The following is an 18,996-nucleotide window of genomic DNA, read 5'->3' as shown; positions in this document are numbered from 1 at the left end:
GCCATCAAGAATCATGAAAAAATGTCATAGTATAGTATGTCGTCAAGAATCGTGAAAAATTTTTTATAGTACAGTATGTTGTCAAAAATCACGAATAAACATAGTATAGTATGTTGTCAAGAATCCTAAAAAAACGTCATGGTATAGTATGTTGTCAAAATGCTCCAAAAAACGTACTAGTACAGTATGTCGTCAAAAATCATGAAAAAACGTCATGGCGTAGGATGTAGTCAAAAATCACGAAAAACAATGTACCGTAGTATATTATGTTGTCAAGAATCCTGAAAAAACGTCATAGTATAGAATGTCCTCAAAAATAAAATAAAAAACTTCATAGTATAGTATGTTGTGATGGAAATTTTATCTGGTTCCATGTATAGTCTTGCAGCATAAAGACAAGATGCCATGTGCAAGGTCAGAGCACAGGCCGTGACTTACGACCAAAACAGGCTTACTGTTATCAAGAAGTCTTCTCTCCCTTGGTGTCAACCGCTAGACATAATTTTAGTGTCGTGTCATCTGCTAGACATAATTTAAGTGCTTACATAGAGATAAGGTGGGAGAGCCTCTTGGGATGGTATGTTTTTAATTGTTATCCTAAACAGACCCTTTACCTGTACTTCTCACTCCAGTTAGTTAACATGCTGTTTAAATATGATGCTATGAGAAATGTTCAGGGCTCACTCTCTCAGCCTTTTCACTTGACTGTTTGGTGTGTGCCTGGTTGCAACTGTTGCTGGATTAAACTTTACAGGAAGACAACATTTGACTCTGAGTGTTATCTGAGTATTCTTTATTCAGAAAAGTAATTTTCCATTACAATGTTGAAATCATGAAAAAATGTCATAGTAAAGTATGTCATTAAAAATCACCACAAAACGTAAAAGTATAGTATGTCGTCCAAAATCACGAAAAAATGTCATACTATAGTACGTTGTCAAAAATCACAATGAAACCTCATAGTAGCAGTATGTCACAGAAAAACACAAAAAATTGTCATAGTATAGTATGTCGTCAAAAATCATGAAAAAAAGTCATGTTATAGTATGTCGTCAAGAATCACGAATATAAGTCGTAGTATAGTATGTCATCAAGAATCACGGAAAAACTTCATAGTACAGTATGTCGTCAAAAATGACCAAAAACTTCATAGTATAGTACGTCATCAAAAATTACCAAAAAATGTCATAGTATAATATATTGTCAAAAATCAACAAAAAATGTCATGGTATACTATGTAATCAAAAATCACCAAGAAGGTAATAGTATAGTAAATAATAAAGAATTACGAAAAAACGCAATAATGAAGAATGTCCTCGAAAATAACAAAAAACTCATAGTATAGTATGTCATCAAAGATCACCACAAAATGTCATAGTATAGTATCTTGACAAAAATCACAAAAAAATGTCATATTATAGTATGTCACCAAAAAATCATAAAAAATCCTCATAGTAAAGTATGTCGTCAAAAAGTGCGAAAAATGTCATAGTATAGTATGTCGTCAAAACGTAGGAGTATAGCATGTTGTCAAAAATCATCAAAAAACTTGATAGTAAAGTATGTCATCAAAAATCTCCTCAAAATAAAATAGTATAGTATGTCGTCAAGAATCATGATAAAACATCATGGTATAGTGTAATCACGGAAAAACTTAATAATATAGTATGTCGTCAAATATCACCAAAAAATGTCATAGTATAGTATGTCTTGAAAAATCACCAAAAAAAGTCATAGTATAAGATGTTGTCAAAAATCACAAGAAAACGTCGTAGTATAGTATGTCGTCAAAAAGTGCGTAAAATGTCATGGCATATAACTTCTCCTATGAGGAAATAATTTGTTATTATCACAACATGGTTTTACTTTAATGTCTTCATTGTTGATCATAAGTGATGGGACAGCTTCTAATTATGAATAAAACCATGATTCTGTAATTTTCTTATTGTCAACAGATCCTTTAAAAATACTAAAAACACCAATGAACTGATCCAACTGACAAGTAGAGCCAATGCATGATAACATGCAGTTTGTACCGCCGGCCACATGGTGTCAGTGTAACCATGGTGTAAAACTGCCGCCTCTCAGCAGAGAACACAGCAAGAGCTGGTTTCCTTCACTCTCTGCTCCATTCTGTCAACATCCGACTTCATTAATTATACTACTGTTTAAAAGTCAATCTGTGTGTTTATGAGATGGCTTTGTGTCTCTTGTACCTTCCCATCATTTTGTGATTGTATGAAATTCATTTCAGATACTTCAGATGCCGCTTTGAAGTCATTTTGCATCTTTTTACGGTCTTTTAAATCCTGTTTGTGGCCGTCTCTCCTGTCTTTTGGTTTCTTTGTGGTAATTTTACTTATATTTCTGGTCGTTTTACATCTTATTGTCATTGTTTTACATCACTTTGTGTGTATTTCTTGTCATTTTATGGTTGTTTTGTGTTTGTTCTGCATCACTTCAAGATAACTTTTGTTGTTTGCATATTTTATGTGGTTATTCCATTGTCCTGGACCCTCTCAGAATTAAAAAAAACAGACAAAACAAAATGTAATTGTACAGCTTGCGAACATAAAATCACATAAATAACATTTCCTGAATTAAACTACAGATATATACGTGTATGTGTATATTTTTCTAATCAAATTAAGGATGTTGTGGTTATGTGGCATTTGCTGTAACAATTTGACCACTGAAGTGATCCTACCAATGACTTTTGCTTTGACAGCTGACAATGCAGATTCAGCTAATATGTATTCTCATGTATAGATTAAGAGGAGACAATACTGTTATTATTTTCAACTCTTTGATTTAAAAGTATTTTTCTTAAGATGACAGGGTGGCACAGTGGTTAAGTGGTTAGCACTGTCACCTCACAGCAAGAGAGTTCCTAGTTCAAACCCCGGGGTGGGGGAAGCCCCTCCATGCAGAGTTACCATGTTCTCCCTGTGTCAACGTGGGTTTCCTCCAGGTGCTCCAGCTTCCTCCCACAGTCACTCCCATCCCTAACTGGATAAGTGATTATGGAAAATGAATGAATGAACAAATTAACAATCCTTAGGCTCGGCCAACAGGATAAGCGGTTACAGAAAATGGAAGGATGATAGATGACATCTTGCTTTTCCTCTACTTTTTTTGTATGAATGAAGTAATAAAATGAGGGGATGCTTCACAAACTGAGAAGCTACAACCAAAGCATTGGCTCTAGAAGTCGAGGCTATGTGAAGCTCGAGGTCATGGGTGGTTAAGTTCTGTGCTGTCAGATCTCTGATCTATTAGAGAAACCTGTGACTCCACGTCGAGGCGGACCGCTGCTTCCCACCACTTCAAACACTGACCAGGCAGAGGTTGCTAAGCAACTGTTGTGCAGCATTTTGTTATTCTGTTGTCTTTCTACAATGAACGTGACCTGATCACTGAGCTACTCATAATACCAGGCCACTGTACTGTATGCATTTTTTTACTTAAAAAAATAGAAATGCTGTCACAGTAAACCTCTGTCCTACTGATGCATTAAGCCACCTTAAAATTCCCATGATCTCAGATCTCATACTTTATAATGTTGCATTTGCATCGTTAAAATAAGATCACTTTCCTTCTACTGATGTTTAATCTTAGCATCTCTTAGGAGAATATCAACTATAAATAAAACCACTCTGACTCCTAGAAATTATGTTTGTATACATTAAATTTCCAACCACAAATACCTTTTGAAAGGAACATAAAGAGGGGACTGATGTTACTGTGATGAATCAGTGAACAGTGTTGGTATGCATTTCATTTGTTTCCTGCCAATATATCACATCTTGTAGTGCAATATCCTTCTATACAGCCTGGTCTCACTACAGGGAGTCAATAGACCCTTTTAGGGCCGATGTCACAATGACGTGATTTTATTACCTGGAGGTGCAGCTGCCTCTCCCCCACAGGGCTGTAGGCTACATAGGAGTCTTATAATGTTGTCTTGTTGTGTTATTGGGAGCCAGAATAGAAGGAGTCATGGCTCAAAACCAGCCGTCAACAAAAACAAAGACAGCTATGGTTAAATGTGATAAGACCAAAGGACTGGACGGAGGCCATCATCAAAAATGCTCACATGTGCAGCGCACACTTCATATCAGGTTAGGGAAAAAGTATTTCCTGTTGTAGGGATGAATAAGGTTATGTGTATTAAGGGTTATCATGTCCACCTCATCAGAAACTGGGGAGGGATTAAGAGGAATATTGGATTTCTCTGGAACGCTAACTTTTTAGCACATTAGCTAACGTTAGCTTCCATAGCAAAACAAACAAGTGTGGTCCTCCTTTGTAAGATTGGCTTCCTGTGACATCATCCATCCACTGAGTGAGAGCATACGGGTCGGCCAGTCTGGTCCCGTTGGTCAGTGTTTACTTATTCAAGTAACACTGGCGGTCCCGGAGAGTGAGTGACCTGACATGGTGCGTTGGTAAATTCAGTCTGACGCTCTACACTAAAATGAGAGCCCTGTTGGTGGAAGAAACGGAGCGTTATATTTCTACATGAATGAACCAACGGTTAAGTTAATCACACATTCACTCCGCTCGGCGCTCTGCTGCTCCGTCTCCAGTGCCAAAAGAGCGCTCTGTCACTCCGAGACTGTGGCGCTCTGGATAACCGAACAGTACATTCAGACAGCGCTCCAAACTTATGAACAATCCAGTTTGTGCCAGAGTGAGCTCCAACACTAAGAATGAGTATTTCTGAACGCACCATTTGCATCATCTTCCTCCACTGTCTAAAACAAGTCAACAGACCTCGCTAGCTAGCGTTAACTAATGCCCTTTAAAGAATTGTTTTGCCTCCAGCTAAGCCCCGCCCACCAAATAATGTCATACTGTTTACTAACAGTAAAAGGGTCTATAAATGCTGCCTGGTCAATGGCCCTCAGTGTCAGATAAGGACGCATAATGCACCCTTTAGTGTCTGAATGAGATGCACCAGGCTTTGAGCCAACTCCAATGTAAACCCATCTACTTCATTGGACGTTAAGTCTTTATGGCTAGTTGGTGAGTCATGGGAGACGTGGGTAAATACTTGGGTGAAGTTAGGAAGTAAGTAGGAGAAGTGGGGCTAGGGATAGGTACCGAAAACTGGTATTAAACGGGCCGGAGGTTGAATTATTAAAGACCATAGTATTGATAATCTCTGATGTTAACAGCTCTGCTATCGGTATTGGAGAACAGCATTTAAAATACTTAAAAGTTGCAATGAAGGAAATGCATTCAACACGTGTTAGACCTTGAGCATACCCACAATACATGTAAACATAACTTTTGTTTGTTACAAGAAAACTCCACCTCCTCCACCCCTGTTGAATGAACACAAGCTCAGATATCTTTTTATAGAAGTTGGTGGAGACCAAACCAGAGCTTAAAGGACAGTGAGGTTCAGACTGACTCAAATACCAGAAACACTCATGTTACAACACGCGGAGCAGTACCAGAGTACTGGTGTAAAAGTACTTTCCCACAATAGGCTACCTTTGTTATTCAAAATCCCAGCAGCACCGTCTCTCAGTACGGTACTGTAACATATTTTAGACGCACCATTTGATGTCGTCATTTACACACGGCTGTCAGCCACGAGCGGCGCCACAATAGTCTACATAAGATTTCACACAAGAGATTTCTCACAGTAATGGCTGCCAGGTGTAATGACAAGCAGGCGTCAGTGACGAGACGTGACAGCGGCGGGGGATATGAAGGAACGTCTCGACACCGACGCCGACAAAGAAAACACAAAGAGCCGAGGCTAATTAATGCCACTGTCAACAGGCTTCATTAGAGATGGAGCACGGCTAATGGAGGGCTGCTCCCTCTGCCTGCTCACAATGCTGCTGCTGCTCCACACATTATTTATAGACCAGCAATACACACACACACACACACACACACACACACTCTCAGGATGTGGAGCAAGTGATTTTTTTGGCCAGGAAGCAAGTTGGCTGCCGAGCTATTTTTTTTCCGTCTTCTTTGAAAATAGGATGATTAAGAAAAACAACGAACCACAACATCTGCCACGAGAAAACGTCCCAGCTGGCAGGTGCTGCTTCAGTTTGTGTCTCTGATTCATGCCAAGGCTGCATTCAGTGCTGTAGTGAACCTGACTGGAGATGAAACAGGTCATCTTTCAGTGGTGGAATGTAACTCAGCACCAAACCAAACAACCCCAGAGTAATGGAGAAAATAATCAGCAGAATAATCCATAATGAAAATAATCTTTAGTTAATAGTTCAAAATTAGCTCCACCTCAGGCTGTTCTCATTCACTGTTTGTACATATGCCTACAGAAATTAATGCACCCGAATTCGTATATAACCCATGTAATGGGAAAGACTGCAATCACCTGACCGATACACTGATGGTAAAGACGCTAGAAATATAAAGAGCTAAAGTCTGCATGAGAAGGCAGATTGGGTCAAACAAATAAAAGACTTTCCTGCGGGAGACCAGTGAAGGTGTCCCGTGTGAGAAGAAGTTTGAGTTATTTAAAGTACATCGATGCCATGTTTTATTTTCTACACCTAACCTTTGGAATTTTACTTTTCTAAATCTAATCTTTGTAACTCTACTTTGAGTACATAGCTTTGAATTAAGTACATATTGTGACGACGCCCAACCATGTCTCTTTTACTAATCTTAACCTACGTGACTTTACTGTCCTAAACCTAAACTACGCAACTTGATTACGTAACTTTACATTAAATACATATTGTGACGACGCCCAACCACGTTTCTTTTACTAACCTTAACCTACGTGACTTTACTGTCCTAAACCTAAACTACACAACTTTACGTTGAGTACGTAACTTTACATTAAGTTCATATTGTGACGATGCCCAACCATGTTTCTTTACTAATCTTAACCTACGTGACTTTACTGTCCTAAACCTAAACTACACAACTTTACGTTGAGTACGTAACTTTACATTAAGAACATATTGTAACGATGCCCAACCACGTTTCTTTTACTAATCTTAACCTACGTGACTTTACTGTCCTAAACCTAAACTACGCAACTTTACGTTGAGTACGTAACTTTACATTAAGTACATATTGTGACAACACCCAACCACGTTTCTTTTTCTAATCTTAACCTACGTGACTTTACTGTCCTAAACCTAAACTACGCAACTTTACGTTGAGTACGTAACTTTACATTAAGTACATATTGTGACAACACCCAACCATGTTTCTTTTTCTAAACCTAACCTACAGTATGTGACTTTACTGTCCTAAACCTAAACTACATAACTTGCGTAAACCAAACCTATATAACTTTACTATTCTAAATCTAGCCTAGTCCTCCCTCCACCTCTGAGCTCTTCCCGATAACGGGAACTTCAGGGACTGAGATATTAAAAGTTTTACACACACGGAGAAGTCAGAACAACTTGTCACAGATTAATGCGTTCTTTGATTTAGTCCGAGTCAAGTTTTAGTTGAGTTTTGTTAGTTTTAGTCAACAGACCATGTGGATTAAAATCACTGAACAGTAGCCATGTTTCCATCAGCCTGTTTAGATGCGCATCTAGAAGTATCACATCGGAAAATTATGATGGAAACGCCAAAATTCTAATTAAAATCCCCTGATTCACACAAACTAAAATACGCTCGCTTTAGCCGGGTTTTGGTTGATTCGAAAAAATGTTGATTCGCAAAACGGGGGATGGAAACAGTTATGTTCGAACTAAGTCTGACGTAGCGCACCTCTCTCCATGGTGATGTCCACACTCCGGGTCGGGAAGGTGGTAATGCATTTACAAGCTGGTTGCCAACCGCCAGAAAACGCAGAAGAAGAAGAATTCGAGACTTGTTTTGTTTCTGGTTCTGCGGAAAACTCGCATGAGTCCGTAGTTTTCACCAAAGTCTGTACATTTAATGGAAACACACAGGATTCGTATTTCTTTTTATGCGCATTTCCCAATGATTCAAATCACTTTTGGATGGAAACATAGCTACTGATACTAAAGAAATCTGCCCTGATTCATATTGGCTGCTTCATTCATGGAAAACCTTGAGTCAATATGACCGGAGTACATCATATTCTATCTGTGTGTTTATCCAGCAGAGAGAGGACGGGGAGCTGGAAGTAATTACTGGCCTGAGGAATCCTCATCCAGGGCTGACAGCTACATCCTCTGTAATTTCTGTTTGTATTTGATGTTGCTTTCAGACAGAGGAACAATAGCAGCACAGACAGAGAGAAGGACAGGGGAGATAAATGGAAGAGGAGGGACTGTGAGAAAGAGATAGAGGACAGAAACACTGAGGAGGAAAAGCAGAAGAAGAACAACCAGACACATTTACTAATCCTGTTCTCTGTGTAGTCTGTTTCTTTTTTGTTTTAGTCAAGTTGTTCTACACTGATGTCCATGTTCATCTGGAGAAAATACTGCTGTAATAATCATTTAAAAATTATTGTAAATGAGCCGTTTTTCTTTTCCGGGTGAAGTTTTATTCACAAAAATGTTATGAAAAGAAGACCATTATTGAACCTCCTGTCTCTTGACTTCCTGTTGCTGTCAGCAGTTACACAAGTTAAAAGTCTGTCCTGATTACTTCATCTTTGGAGAAAAGTTTACAGAGTTAACTGGGGTGGCTGTGGCTCAGAGGAAGAGTGGGTTGTCCATTAATCGGAAGGTTGGGGGCTCGATCCCTGGCTCCAGTCAGCATGTCAAAGCATCCTCAGGCAAGATACTGAGCCCCACATTGCTCCCGATGGCTGTTCCATCAGTGTGTGAGTGCATGTGAATGCTAAGTGAGTAGCAGGTGGTACCATGCGTGGTAGCCTCAACCACCAGTGTGTGAATGGGTGACTGTGATGTTGTGTAAAAGCACTTTGAGCAGTGAGCAGTGCTTTCTCCGAATTACAAGGTTGACACAAACAGTTTTTCACACGTCGCTGCTCGTACTTTCAGTTTAAACAGTATGACGATGAATGCAGCATTAGAAATAATCAACCTTGAAAAACTCAGAAGGTCATTTAAAAACGTACCAATGTTCTGTTGTCATTTTCAGAATCCTAACCCCCAAATTCCACCAGATGCGTGTTGGTTGCGTCTGCGCTCCGGAACGGCAGCAGAGCCGATATGTTTCAATTCTAGTCAATGTGTGTGTTTCCACCGGCTGCGGCTGTTCTGCGTTCCGGCTCCGTCACAGCTGCAGCGCTCCGGAGCCCTCCACAACAGATACGCAGGACTTATATTTTTGCCTGACGCCGGAGCACAACGCAGCAATTCAGCACAGAGCAGATCGTGCGGGGCAGGAAGTCGTGCACAGAAACAAAATAAAACATCCAGTTCATTTTCAAAATAAAATACAGTGTTCACGGCGGATCATATTTCCCTGCACTACACCTTGAAAACGTCATAATGGGCGGAGGCAGGCCTGAAGTCAACAGCTCAGAGGTTTTTTGTGGTTCTGTTTATAGAAACTACATCTTGTTATATCGCGTGATTATGCGTGAATTCACGAGATCTCATGGGTCCCCGTGACTCCCGCTCTCCGGCGTAGCTGCACCGCTCCGCACAGCAAACGCAGCCGTTGGGTGTTGACGGACGGCGGAGCACGCAGCGGATAACCAGCCCTGCCATTCCGCAACGGACACGCATCCAGTGGAATTCCGGCGTCAGACTCTTCTACTCATCAGGAAAAAACAATATTCCATCTGCTGCACCAAATAAAAAATAGTTGCGACTCTTCCAGGAAACAGATTAAACATACGGTGCCTTCAAATGGAACTCGTCAGCTCATGGTTACGACATGGGAAGTTGTGTACATGAAATGCTTGACATCCAAGTGGTTAAGTCGTGAGAACACTGCTGCTAAGAAACTGCAAGATGGACACCGCCTAAGCCAACAATTTATTAAGCTAGCGAGCGAAATGTAGGAAATGCAAAGGCATAACGCAGGAAAAAGATGAGGCTGTTTGGATTATCAACGTTTTCCTCAGACATATCATAAAATCAGGAATAAAAACTGTTTGACTAAAATAACAATATTTTAACTCACTAAATAAAAATTTACTTTCATGGCCTCCATCATTTCTGGAATCGTCAGCAAACACAACTTGTTAACTTTGAGCTTTCAAAAATTCCCCTTCCGAGGTGGTGGATACCACAGGAGGGGACTCTTCCCATAAATACAGTAAACAGGAGCCCTTAAACGTCTGAGTTTATTTTGAATAAGACACATGCATGTAACAAGCATAAAGAGACACGCTGTCCCTGAACGTCCAAAAGTGACTTTAGAGGGCTACCTAGAGCGTCATATTTTGACATGTAGGGCCACTGACCAAGCGTCAGTATTTGACGAGTTGGGAGTGACATTGTGTTAATAATCTACTCACTTTGTTGTTATTGTAAACGCAGCCTGGATTTTAAAACTACAGTCGACCCTCACCAATTCAGTTAAAAACAAGAAACCAATGTATGCAAAGTGCTGCATAAAAATGTTGAAATTATACAGACATCAAATAATAAAATGTCCTCAATTTTGATTCTCACAGTATTTTCTACCAGTTATTTTCCTCCTGTCCAGCACGGTGTGATCTACTGTACAAACTGTACGCAGTGTAAGCTGGTGAATGTGGGGAAAGAATCTGCTGCCAGCTGTTGTGTACAAATCATGACATGAAAACTGAGGCGCCCACAGAGACAGAAGAGTCTGCTGTTGACACAGTAAACCTAACAGACACATAAATACTGCAGCAGGCCTTTCTCCACTTGTGCACAGGCCGTGGTGTGATTATGTGTGTTCCCTGTTCAGGAGCGCAGCGCTGCCCCAAATTGTAAAATTGGTTTCCTTCTTGTGTCAGCCCCGAGGCAACAGAAGCAGCCGTGTGAAGTCTGTCTGCTGCAGCTTTAACTCGTGGACAAACAGCAGCAGAGGGGGTGTTGCAGTTAGTGCTCGGACCAGGCGCGTCAGTCCGTAATTGAATATTGCAAACTAATATGACACGTTCTATTCATTACTGCTGACAGAAGCCTACAAAACACAACACTATAAAATGAATATGTTAATGAACAAACTGATGATGTTTTAATCAATGTCACAAGGTTAAACTGAAGAAATGAGGAAACTCACTGTGTTAATCCTTTGATATGCAAACGCCCAAAAAATGATGACAGGAGTAATTACAAAGACAGTGTCTCATAATCAGATAATGTCATTTCAGATTAATAAAATCATAATCATAAATTGGAAAAGAATAAAGCTCAAGATAAAGACACAAATGTAACAAATACTGTACATTAATTAACTGTTGATGATAATTTTACTTAATCAATAACCTTTTGTTGCCATCAGCTGTTTAGATATTGCTGATGATAGATTATGCACCCGAACACATTACAGTCTGGGAAAATTCTGAGCAGATGGCGACCTCTCTGCACAAACGTTAGCTATACCTGTAACTGTATGCATTGACTGCGCAGATATTAGCTATAGCTGTAGTTCTGCACAGACGTTAGCTAAAGCTGTAACTGTATGTATTGACTACTCAGACATTTGCTGTAGCTGTAACTCTCTCGAAATGACTGCGCAGATGTTTGCTGTAGCTGTAACTCTCTCGAATCGACTGCGCAGACCTTAGCTTTAGCTGTAACTCTCTCGAATCGACTGCGCAGACCTTAGCTTTAGCTGTAACTCTCGAATCGACTGCGCAGACCTTAGCTTTAGCTGTAACTCTCTCAAATCAGCTGCGCAGACCTTAGCTGTAACTCTGAATGCATCAACTGCGCAGAAGTTAGCTGTAGCTGTAGCTCTGTATGCATTGACTGCAGACGTTAGCTGTAGCTGGAACTCTCTCGAATCGACTGCGCAGACCTTAGCTGTAGATGTAACTCTCTCGAATCGACTGCGCAGACCTTAGCTGAAGCTGTAAATCTCTCGAATCGACTGCGCAGACCTTAGCTGAAGCTGTAACTTTCTTGAATCGACTGCGCAGATGTTAGCTTTAGCTGTAACTCTGTCTGCATTGATTGGACAGACATTAGCTGTTGCTGTAACTCTCTCGACTCGACTGCGCAGACCCTGGCTGTAGCTGTAACTCTTTTGAATCGACTGCACAGACCCTCGCTGTAGCTGTAACTCTCTTGAATTGACTGCGCAGATGTTAGCCTTAGTTGTAACTCTGTCTGCATTGACTGCACAGACATTAGCTGTAGCTGTAACTCTCTCGACTCGACTGCGCAGACCCTAGCTGTAGCTGTAACTCTACTGTATGCATTGGCTGCACACAGATAATTACAGTTATGGGAGGGACTTCAGGCTGTCAGTATGTCCATAAAAGAAACAGAATATGAATTCCTGTGCGTGTACCTCAGTTATTCAGTGATCCCTCAGTGAATTCATTTTTCTCGTGTTGAAAGACGATGTTAAGCAGGCAGAGAGAGAGAAATGTGCATGTGTTCAGTGTGTAGGTTTACCACAGATTGTGTTTGACACAGTGAAGCTCTGCCCTAGATTTTCATTTAGATAGCACACACACACACACACACACACACACACACACACACACACACACAATAGTCCATTATCAAGATGTCTGTGTGTGAGTTACGCCCATGTTTCATCAGAAGCGGCTCTCTGGTTGCTAACCAGCTTTTTTATCCCCCTGTGAGCTTTGAGGAAAAATTACTGAGCTGTAGAGCAGCCAAAAACTCCACCCAAGTGAAAGTACTGTTAGTTTCTAGTATTTAAGTACAGTTATGAGGTACTTGTACTGTACTCAGCTCTCCTCCTCTGTGTAGTATCTTCACTATCGTCTTCTTTCCCCGTCACTTCATCCAATAGGAAGCAAACTAGTTTGTTATTTCAGACGTACATTTAAAGAAAGGCAGGAGACAGTCAGTAATGTTATTCATCTTTTTTCATTTCATCAACACAGAATGTAACTTCAGTGAACAGTTTCTTCTTACAGTATAATGAATAAATTAAGCGGAATGACTGAATTCACTCTTCTCATATTATCCTTTACAGAACACGACTCTTCTCTCTCATGTTCCCATCGTCCTCGTACAGGATTCGTCCAGAAAAAAAGTTGTCACCTCTAGTTGGTCCGATGTTTCCCTTTGAACGTGTCGGCCTTTAAAAAATAAATATGGTCTCATGTTGTGTTTACACACCAACTCTACATCTGTCACCATCAGACAGGTCTTTCAGGAACAGATTCTGTGTTTTTGAAAAATCTATTTTGCAGAGCACATCACACTGTACGTCGCATTGAGTTTAAATTTGACACACATGTCCAGCTCAATGTGGTCTACGATCAAACATCAACAACCATCAAAGTTCGCCTGACTAGATTTTCTGCCATTTAATTTCTTTGAAAAACACATTTTTGACATCTCCTGAATCGTAGGCAGATTTTTCTGTGGATCATCATCACTGAACCAACCAAATCAAACTTTTGTTTTGCTTTGTATTTTAAAGATGTGCAACATTTGGCCATAAATCAGTGAGGGTTTGTTCAAACATGCATGTCCCCAAATTGTTTAAATTGACCAATAGGTAGCGGCAGCGCTGCCAACGAAGAGCTTGGCTGATCATTAGGAAACCTGTTGGTAATATTTAATGCAGACGTCATAAATTCTCAAAGGTCATGATCCTCTGCAGCGTTCAGGTTTGTTTTAGCGTGTTTCCACACCTGCACTGTTTGGTTCAGTTCAGTCAAACTTAAGTTCGTTTGCCCCCTCAGTGTGGTTCGTTTGGGCAGGTGTGAACACAGCAATCACACTCAGGTGTGCACCAAAACAACCAGACCGAGACCTTCTTGAAGAGGTGGACTCAGTCCGGTTACAAATTAACTCTGGTGCGGTTGGTTTGTGGTGAGAAGGTGTTCTGACCTGGATGTGAAGCAACTGCAGTCACATGACACATTGTTTGGGTTAAACATGAGCATGTTACAGTCCTGGAGGATTATTAATGTGCACCTCCTCCTGTACTGCCTTAATATGCACATTCAGCACATCCAATGCATCAAAACATTGTTTTCTAGTTGGAGCCGCGCCTCGTTTTCAAACTGTATGGTTTGACTAAAATGAACAATGACAGCAATATAGTCCACGATGAGCAGCGCTAAAATCAACCTGCGTAGTTGTCCCTCCATTGTGACATTAGAAAGTGTCACATTTATCTTGCAAGTGTACTCTTCTTCAACGTTTGCTTTACTTCCTGGATTTTTCCCACATGGAAATTCTGACCAATCAAGAGCAGCTTTCTCACACAAGGCATTTGATCTGGTCCTCTTGTAAATGCTGCCGTGAGAACACGAACCAACTCTAGGCAATTATACAACTTTGGAACAACATGAGTCCCTGATTCAGACCAAAGGAGACGACTCTAGGGCTGAAAGCTCCCTTAAAGGTCCATGGTGGCTCTAGGGCTGAAAGCTCCCTTAAAGGTCCATGGTGGCTTTAACCCAGATCAGACTCAACAGAGAAGTTTCTGTTTGTCAGGTGACAGATTTTAACAGTTGGTGTGTAAACTTCTGAAATTGGGTTGAGATTTTTCTGCTACATTTCCAAACAAACCCTGGAGTGTCGCAAAGAGGGAGGACATTGTCTGTGGTCCCGTCACGCCACAAGATATTAAAGAGCCGATATCTGGACAAAGGGGTCAATGAATGCTCTTATTTTGTTGATAAAAGTAACAAAGTTTGGTTTTAACCAAACGTGTAAAGGATCAACTTTGGTATAACTTTTCTTTCTTTCTGTCTGTTTGGGTTTTATGCTCCAGGTGTCCCACAACAAGACAACCGGGGACATGATTAAGGTTCAGAGACCCCGTCAACATTATCAGAGTGAAGACGCTGACGGAAGTACGTCTTCAGGTCCGAGTGTCCTGTTTCAGTTCACTGTGATGAATATCTGCAGTGACTCCAGAGGGGAACTGTGTGAATGTCCGTCTCCTCCACACACTGCGGTGTATATCCAGCGTGGATGAACGCGCACACACACACGCAGATTCAGTGTGTCTGTACACATCAGTGTGTGTTCTCAGTGTGTGTGTGTGTGTGTGTGTGTGCGTTCTCCCTGCGTCACGCCGAGCCGAGGCTGTCGAAACCGCAGAACTTCCATCGTTTCTCTAGAGTCGCCCCGACGCCGCTCAGCTCCTGCTTGAACATGCTGGGGAGACGGACCATGAGACGCTCCAGGTCCCCTGCAGACACCTGAGACAGACGGACAGACAGACAGCAGAGACACAGTGAGAAGAACAGAAATCGTCAGCCCCAACCCGGTCTCATTTTTAGGTCATCGAACACCAGTGATTGGTCAGTGACTCTCGGCGTAAGACACAGATGAAAAAAGCCGTCCTTTTACGATGGCATGATACACAGCTGGTCGTCATTATTGTGTAACTGTGCCCAGCGGCGCCACAGGGAAATGTGATCGGGCAACAACGTCAGTTAAGGGAGTGGGTGGGAGTGGTGGTGGATGGGTCCAACAACAACTTTCACCCAGGAGGCTGGTGTTAACTTCCTGTATGATTGTAAAGCCAAACCCTGTTCTTTTTTCCGAAACCTAACCATGTGTTTTTGTTGAAGGGAAAAAAATGTGAATTTGCGATGTAGTGCTTTTATTTTGAAAGATACTGTGAAAACAGAAGTGTATTTTGAAAGAAGACAATGCATGTAACAGGCTGAAGTTCACACAGCGTCCCAGAATGTCCACAACAACACACCCTGGGTACCTTGGACGTCGTATGTGGATGATGTTTTTACTGAAACTTTTTATTGAGCCAGAAATATTCCTGCTTATACTTGTGGATCTGATGTGACAGACCCGTTTATCACTTGTACTTTTTGCACTGTTTGTTCACTTACTTTTATAATTACTGAATATATAATGTTTAATGAATGCTGCAGCAGCAGAGCAGAGCTGTGAGCTTGTTACCTTTGAGTCCAGTCTCTGTATGTACGACCACAGATACTCCAGGTTGGCTCCAAATGGATGGACGTGGAGGAAGGTCGATATAATGCCTGCAGAGAGGAAGACAGACAGAATGTGATCCAACAGGTCTCACAGTCACGGATGTTTACAGAAACACATGTTTGCAGCAGAAAAAAATCAGACCTGTAAAATGAATAAACGGAAGAGTCCAGCACAATGCAGCTTCACAGACACGTATCTACCCTTTTGTCTGTGATTGTGTGCGTTATATTTTTCATACAGATATTTCTATTTAAGATGCCAAAGTGAATTATGTTTTAATTGTGTAGCTTTAGTGTTTCCCATCAGTATGCATGGTAACACACAGGCGTGAGTTAATAAAGGCAGCAGAGAGCGGGCGAGCTGACAGAGTCTCTGCATCCTCATGAAGTGCTGCACAATAAACAAATGGCAGCGCAGCTCCATAAAAAACGCTGGCCCGAGCAGAAACCGCTCCTGAGTTGATTACTTCTGAGAGGTCCTGCAAAGGTAGGCAGTCATGCAGAGGGAGCGAGGGTGGGGGGAGGGATGGGGGTGTGGTGGGGGTGAGGGAATAGAGTGGCGTCCCCTGGAGGACCCGGCACAGCCAATATTTATTTCCTTGATTTATGTGGCGAAACGCTGGCAATTACAGACGGGCCTAATTCAATTCCTTCCACCAGGCCTGCTCACATGGAACAGCAGTGTGTGTGTGTGTGTGTGTGCACGCAAGTTTAATTTTCAACTTGCACCAAGAAAACCGAAGGGAACAAGAGAAGAGAAACCCAACGTACATGTTTCAACAAGGAATTAAAGTGTGACTCGTCTCCACTACAGGAACTTTATTCTACAAACAGAAGGTCGAATTCACAGAAGGTTTGTGCAGATGTTGGCGGCACTGAACCGCCACGAATCAGACGAAAAGTAACCGTGTGATTCTCAAATGCACCCACAAAGGGTCAAGTGCACCCTGAAATGCACTGCTGAGCAAACAGCTTCTCCGTGCTCCTGTGATATCTGCACACATTGAATTTAGGTAATATTCATATACCAAGTGCAAAATTGGTAAATGGCATTGCACTTGCACTTGTTCAGCACATTTCTAGTCTTCTGACCACTAAGAGCACTTTTTACGCTACAAGTCACATTCGTCTGCCTCCATCATGTGACAAAACCACTGTGGCCTTCAGTGACACGTCGGGTCAGAGGGCACCACAGAACGCCATTAATCAGCGTTAATTTCAAAAATGCTCTGCGGTGTGACTCTCAGGATGATACGGCCTTCACCAGTAAGGCAGGCAGCCTGTTTGTAACCTGAGAGACATGACTCAGGGAACACTGGCACCTGCTTGATTATCGAACATTCAAAGACACTTTACAGTAAGAAAATCCATCTGAAACTGTAACATACAGGAGACATATCTGTCTGTCTTCAGAGGGAGTGACACTCTTCCTGATCCTGATGTGTGTGTGAATATAACCTCCTGTGTGTGTGTGTGTGTGTGTGAAAACGTGTGCCTGTTAAACTGTTGTTTCTGCAGAATGAAAAGCTCCAGCAGCAGATTACAGGCAGTCAGGATGAAGACAGAGCGCCGGCCTCCTCTCTCCTTCATATTTGGATTTTCTGGGAGCCACTAAGAGAGATAAATGTGCTGCTGTTCCTCCTGCTCCGCTCTGCTCCGGACAAAGCAGCAGCTTCACTACAAATAAGAAGCCAGTGCAGCAGCGTGCTGCTGTGGAGCGACACGGAGAGACAAAAGCAGCTGAAATGAATTCAGTCCAGCTGCTGTGTGCCGCCTGCACTGAGTGAGACGCATGAATGTGAGTGTAGAAGATAGAAAGAGGAAGACGAGACAGTTGGTGTCTCAGTCTGTCTCACTGGTTCTGGTTCAAAGCCTCCGAACCCTCCAGACACCAGACGCAGTGTCAGAGTGTTGTATCCGAGCTGAAGTGAGTCAACTGTCGACTTCTGCTCTTCATTTATGTTGTTCAGTCATCTTTAATGTTCCGCTAACAAACACAGAGCCTCGCTGGTGTCCCAACATGAACAGTAACGCCGTCAAACGTTTCAGACTCCCAGTACGTGCATAATCACCCACGTGGAGCTGAGACAACAATCAGCTCATACGTTCACCTCCGAGATTCACATCAGTCCTGAGAGCAGCCGTACAGACACAAAGCAACATTTTACTTTCACAGAATCATGATGAAGGTCTACATCAGAAACGTATGATAACTACGAGTCAACGACCGTCTGCTTTTCAAGAACTAAAACATGACGAGGTGATAAGATGTGTGGAGGGAGCAGGTCCAGTGTGTCAGATTAAGGGGGATTCAGTGGCATCTAGTGGTGAGGATTACAGATTACAACCATCTGAAACTTCTCCTGGTTAGAATTCCTCCAGTCTGTCATTAAATTGATATCTGTTTTTAAAATGTATGTCTACTTTATACTAAAAGAAAATGAAAAATGTGAAGGTTTTTATTATTTCCAGGTTATTCTACAGTGGTTTTCCAGCCCACTTGAGATCAAATACGGCTGAATAAGGCCCATGAACTAAAATGAGTTTGACCCCCCTGATCTAGAGCCAGTGTTTGGTTTGTGTGTTCTGGGCGGTGTTGGGCAGTAACACATTACTGATAACTATAGCACCATATGTGTCTTAAATGTTCCTCTGAGATGTAACGTTGATATTTACCCAGCAGCAGAGCCTCCTTCTCTGAGGCCACTCCTCCTCTCATGATGACCTCGCTCCTCCGCTCTCTGCTCAGGTACACTGAAGGAACACACCCGTTCATCACCTGGGAGAAACACACACACATATTACACACATGACACACAGAACATATTCTTACTATATAATGATGAAAACTGTGTGTGTGTCTGTTCCACATTTTTCTCCTCACTGACTTGGTCAATCCATGTGAAATTTGGCACAGTGGTAGAGGGTCATGGGAGGATGCCAATGAAGCAATATTACATCAGTTGGCCAAAGGGGGGCGCTATAGCAACCAATTGAAATTGCAAACTTTGAATGGGCATATCTCATGCCCCGTA

The 18,996-nt window shown here is 41.8% G+C and overlaps 2 protein-coding genes across 3 annotated transcripts in view; both read right to left on the bottom strand.

The window, feature by feature from the left end:
• tgfbr2l (transforming growth factor beta receptor-like) overlaps nt 1-18,996 on the bottom strand; it is a 397,772-nt gene that overhangs the window by 169,781 nt on the left and 208,995 nt on the right. The window lies entirely within an intron of this gene.
• Nucleotides 14,412-18,996, bottom strand: part of enox1 (ecto-NOX disulfide-thiol exchanger 1) — a 134,033-nt gene continuing 129,448 nt past the window's right edge. For both annotated transcript variants that reach the window (XM_050048850.1, XM_050048851.1), the window contains 3 exons: nt 18,638-18,740; nt 15,924-16,009; nt 14,412-15,199 (listed from right to left, as the gene is read on the bottom strand). In XM_050048850.1, the coding sequence (XP_049904807.1) occupies nt 15,068-15,199; nt 15,924-16,009; nt 18,638-18,740 (321 nt within the window). In that variant the 3' untranslated portion in view covers nt 14,412-15,067. The remainder of the gene's footprint in view (nt 15,200-15,923; nt 16,010-18,637; nt 18,741-18,996) is intronic.

The sequence above is a fragment of the Epinephelus moara genome, chromosome 7, assembly GCF_006386435.1.
Source record: "Epinephelus moara isolate mb chromosome 7, YSFRI_EMoa_1.0, whole genome shotgun sequence".
NCBI classification, from domain to species: Eukaryota; Metazoa; Chordata; class Actinopteri; order Perciformes; family Serranidae; genus Epinephelus; species Epinephelus moara.
This window is presented reverse-complemented; position numbering and strand designations above follow the sequence as displayed.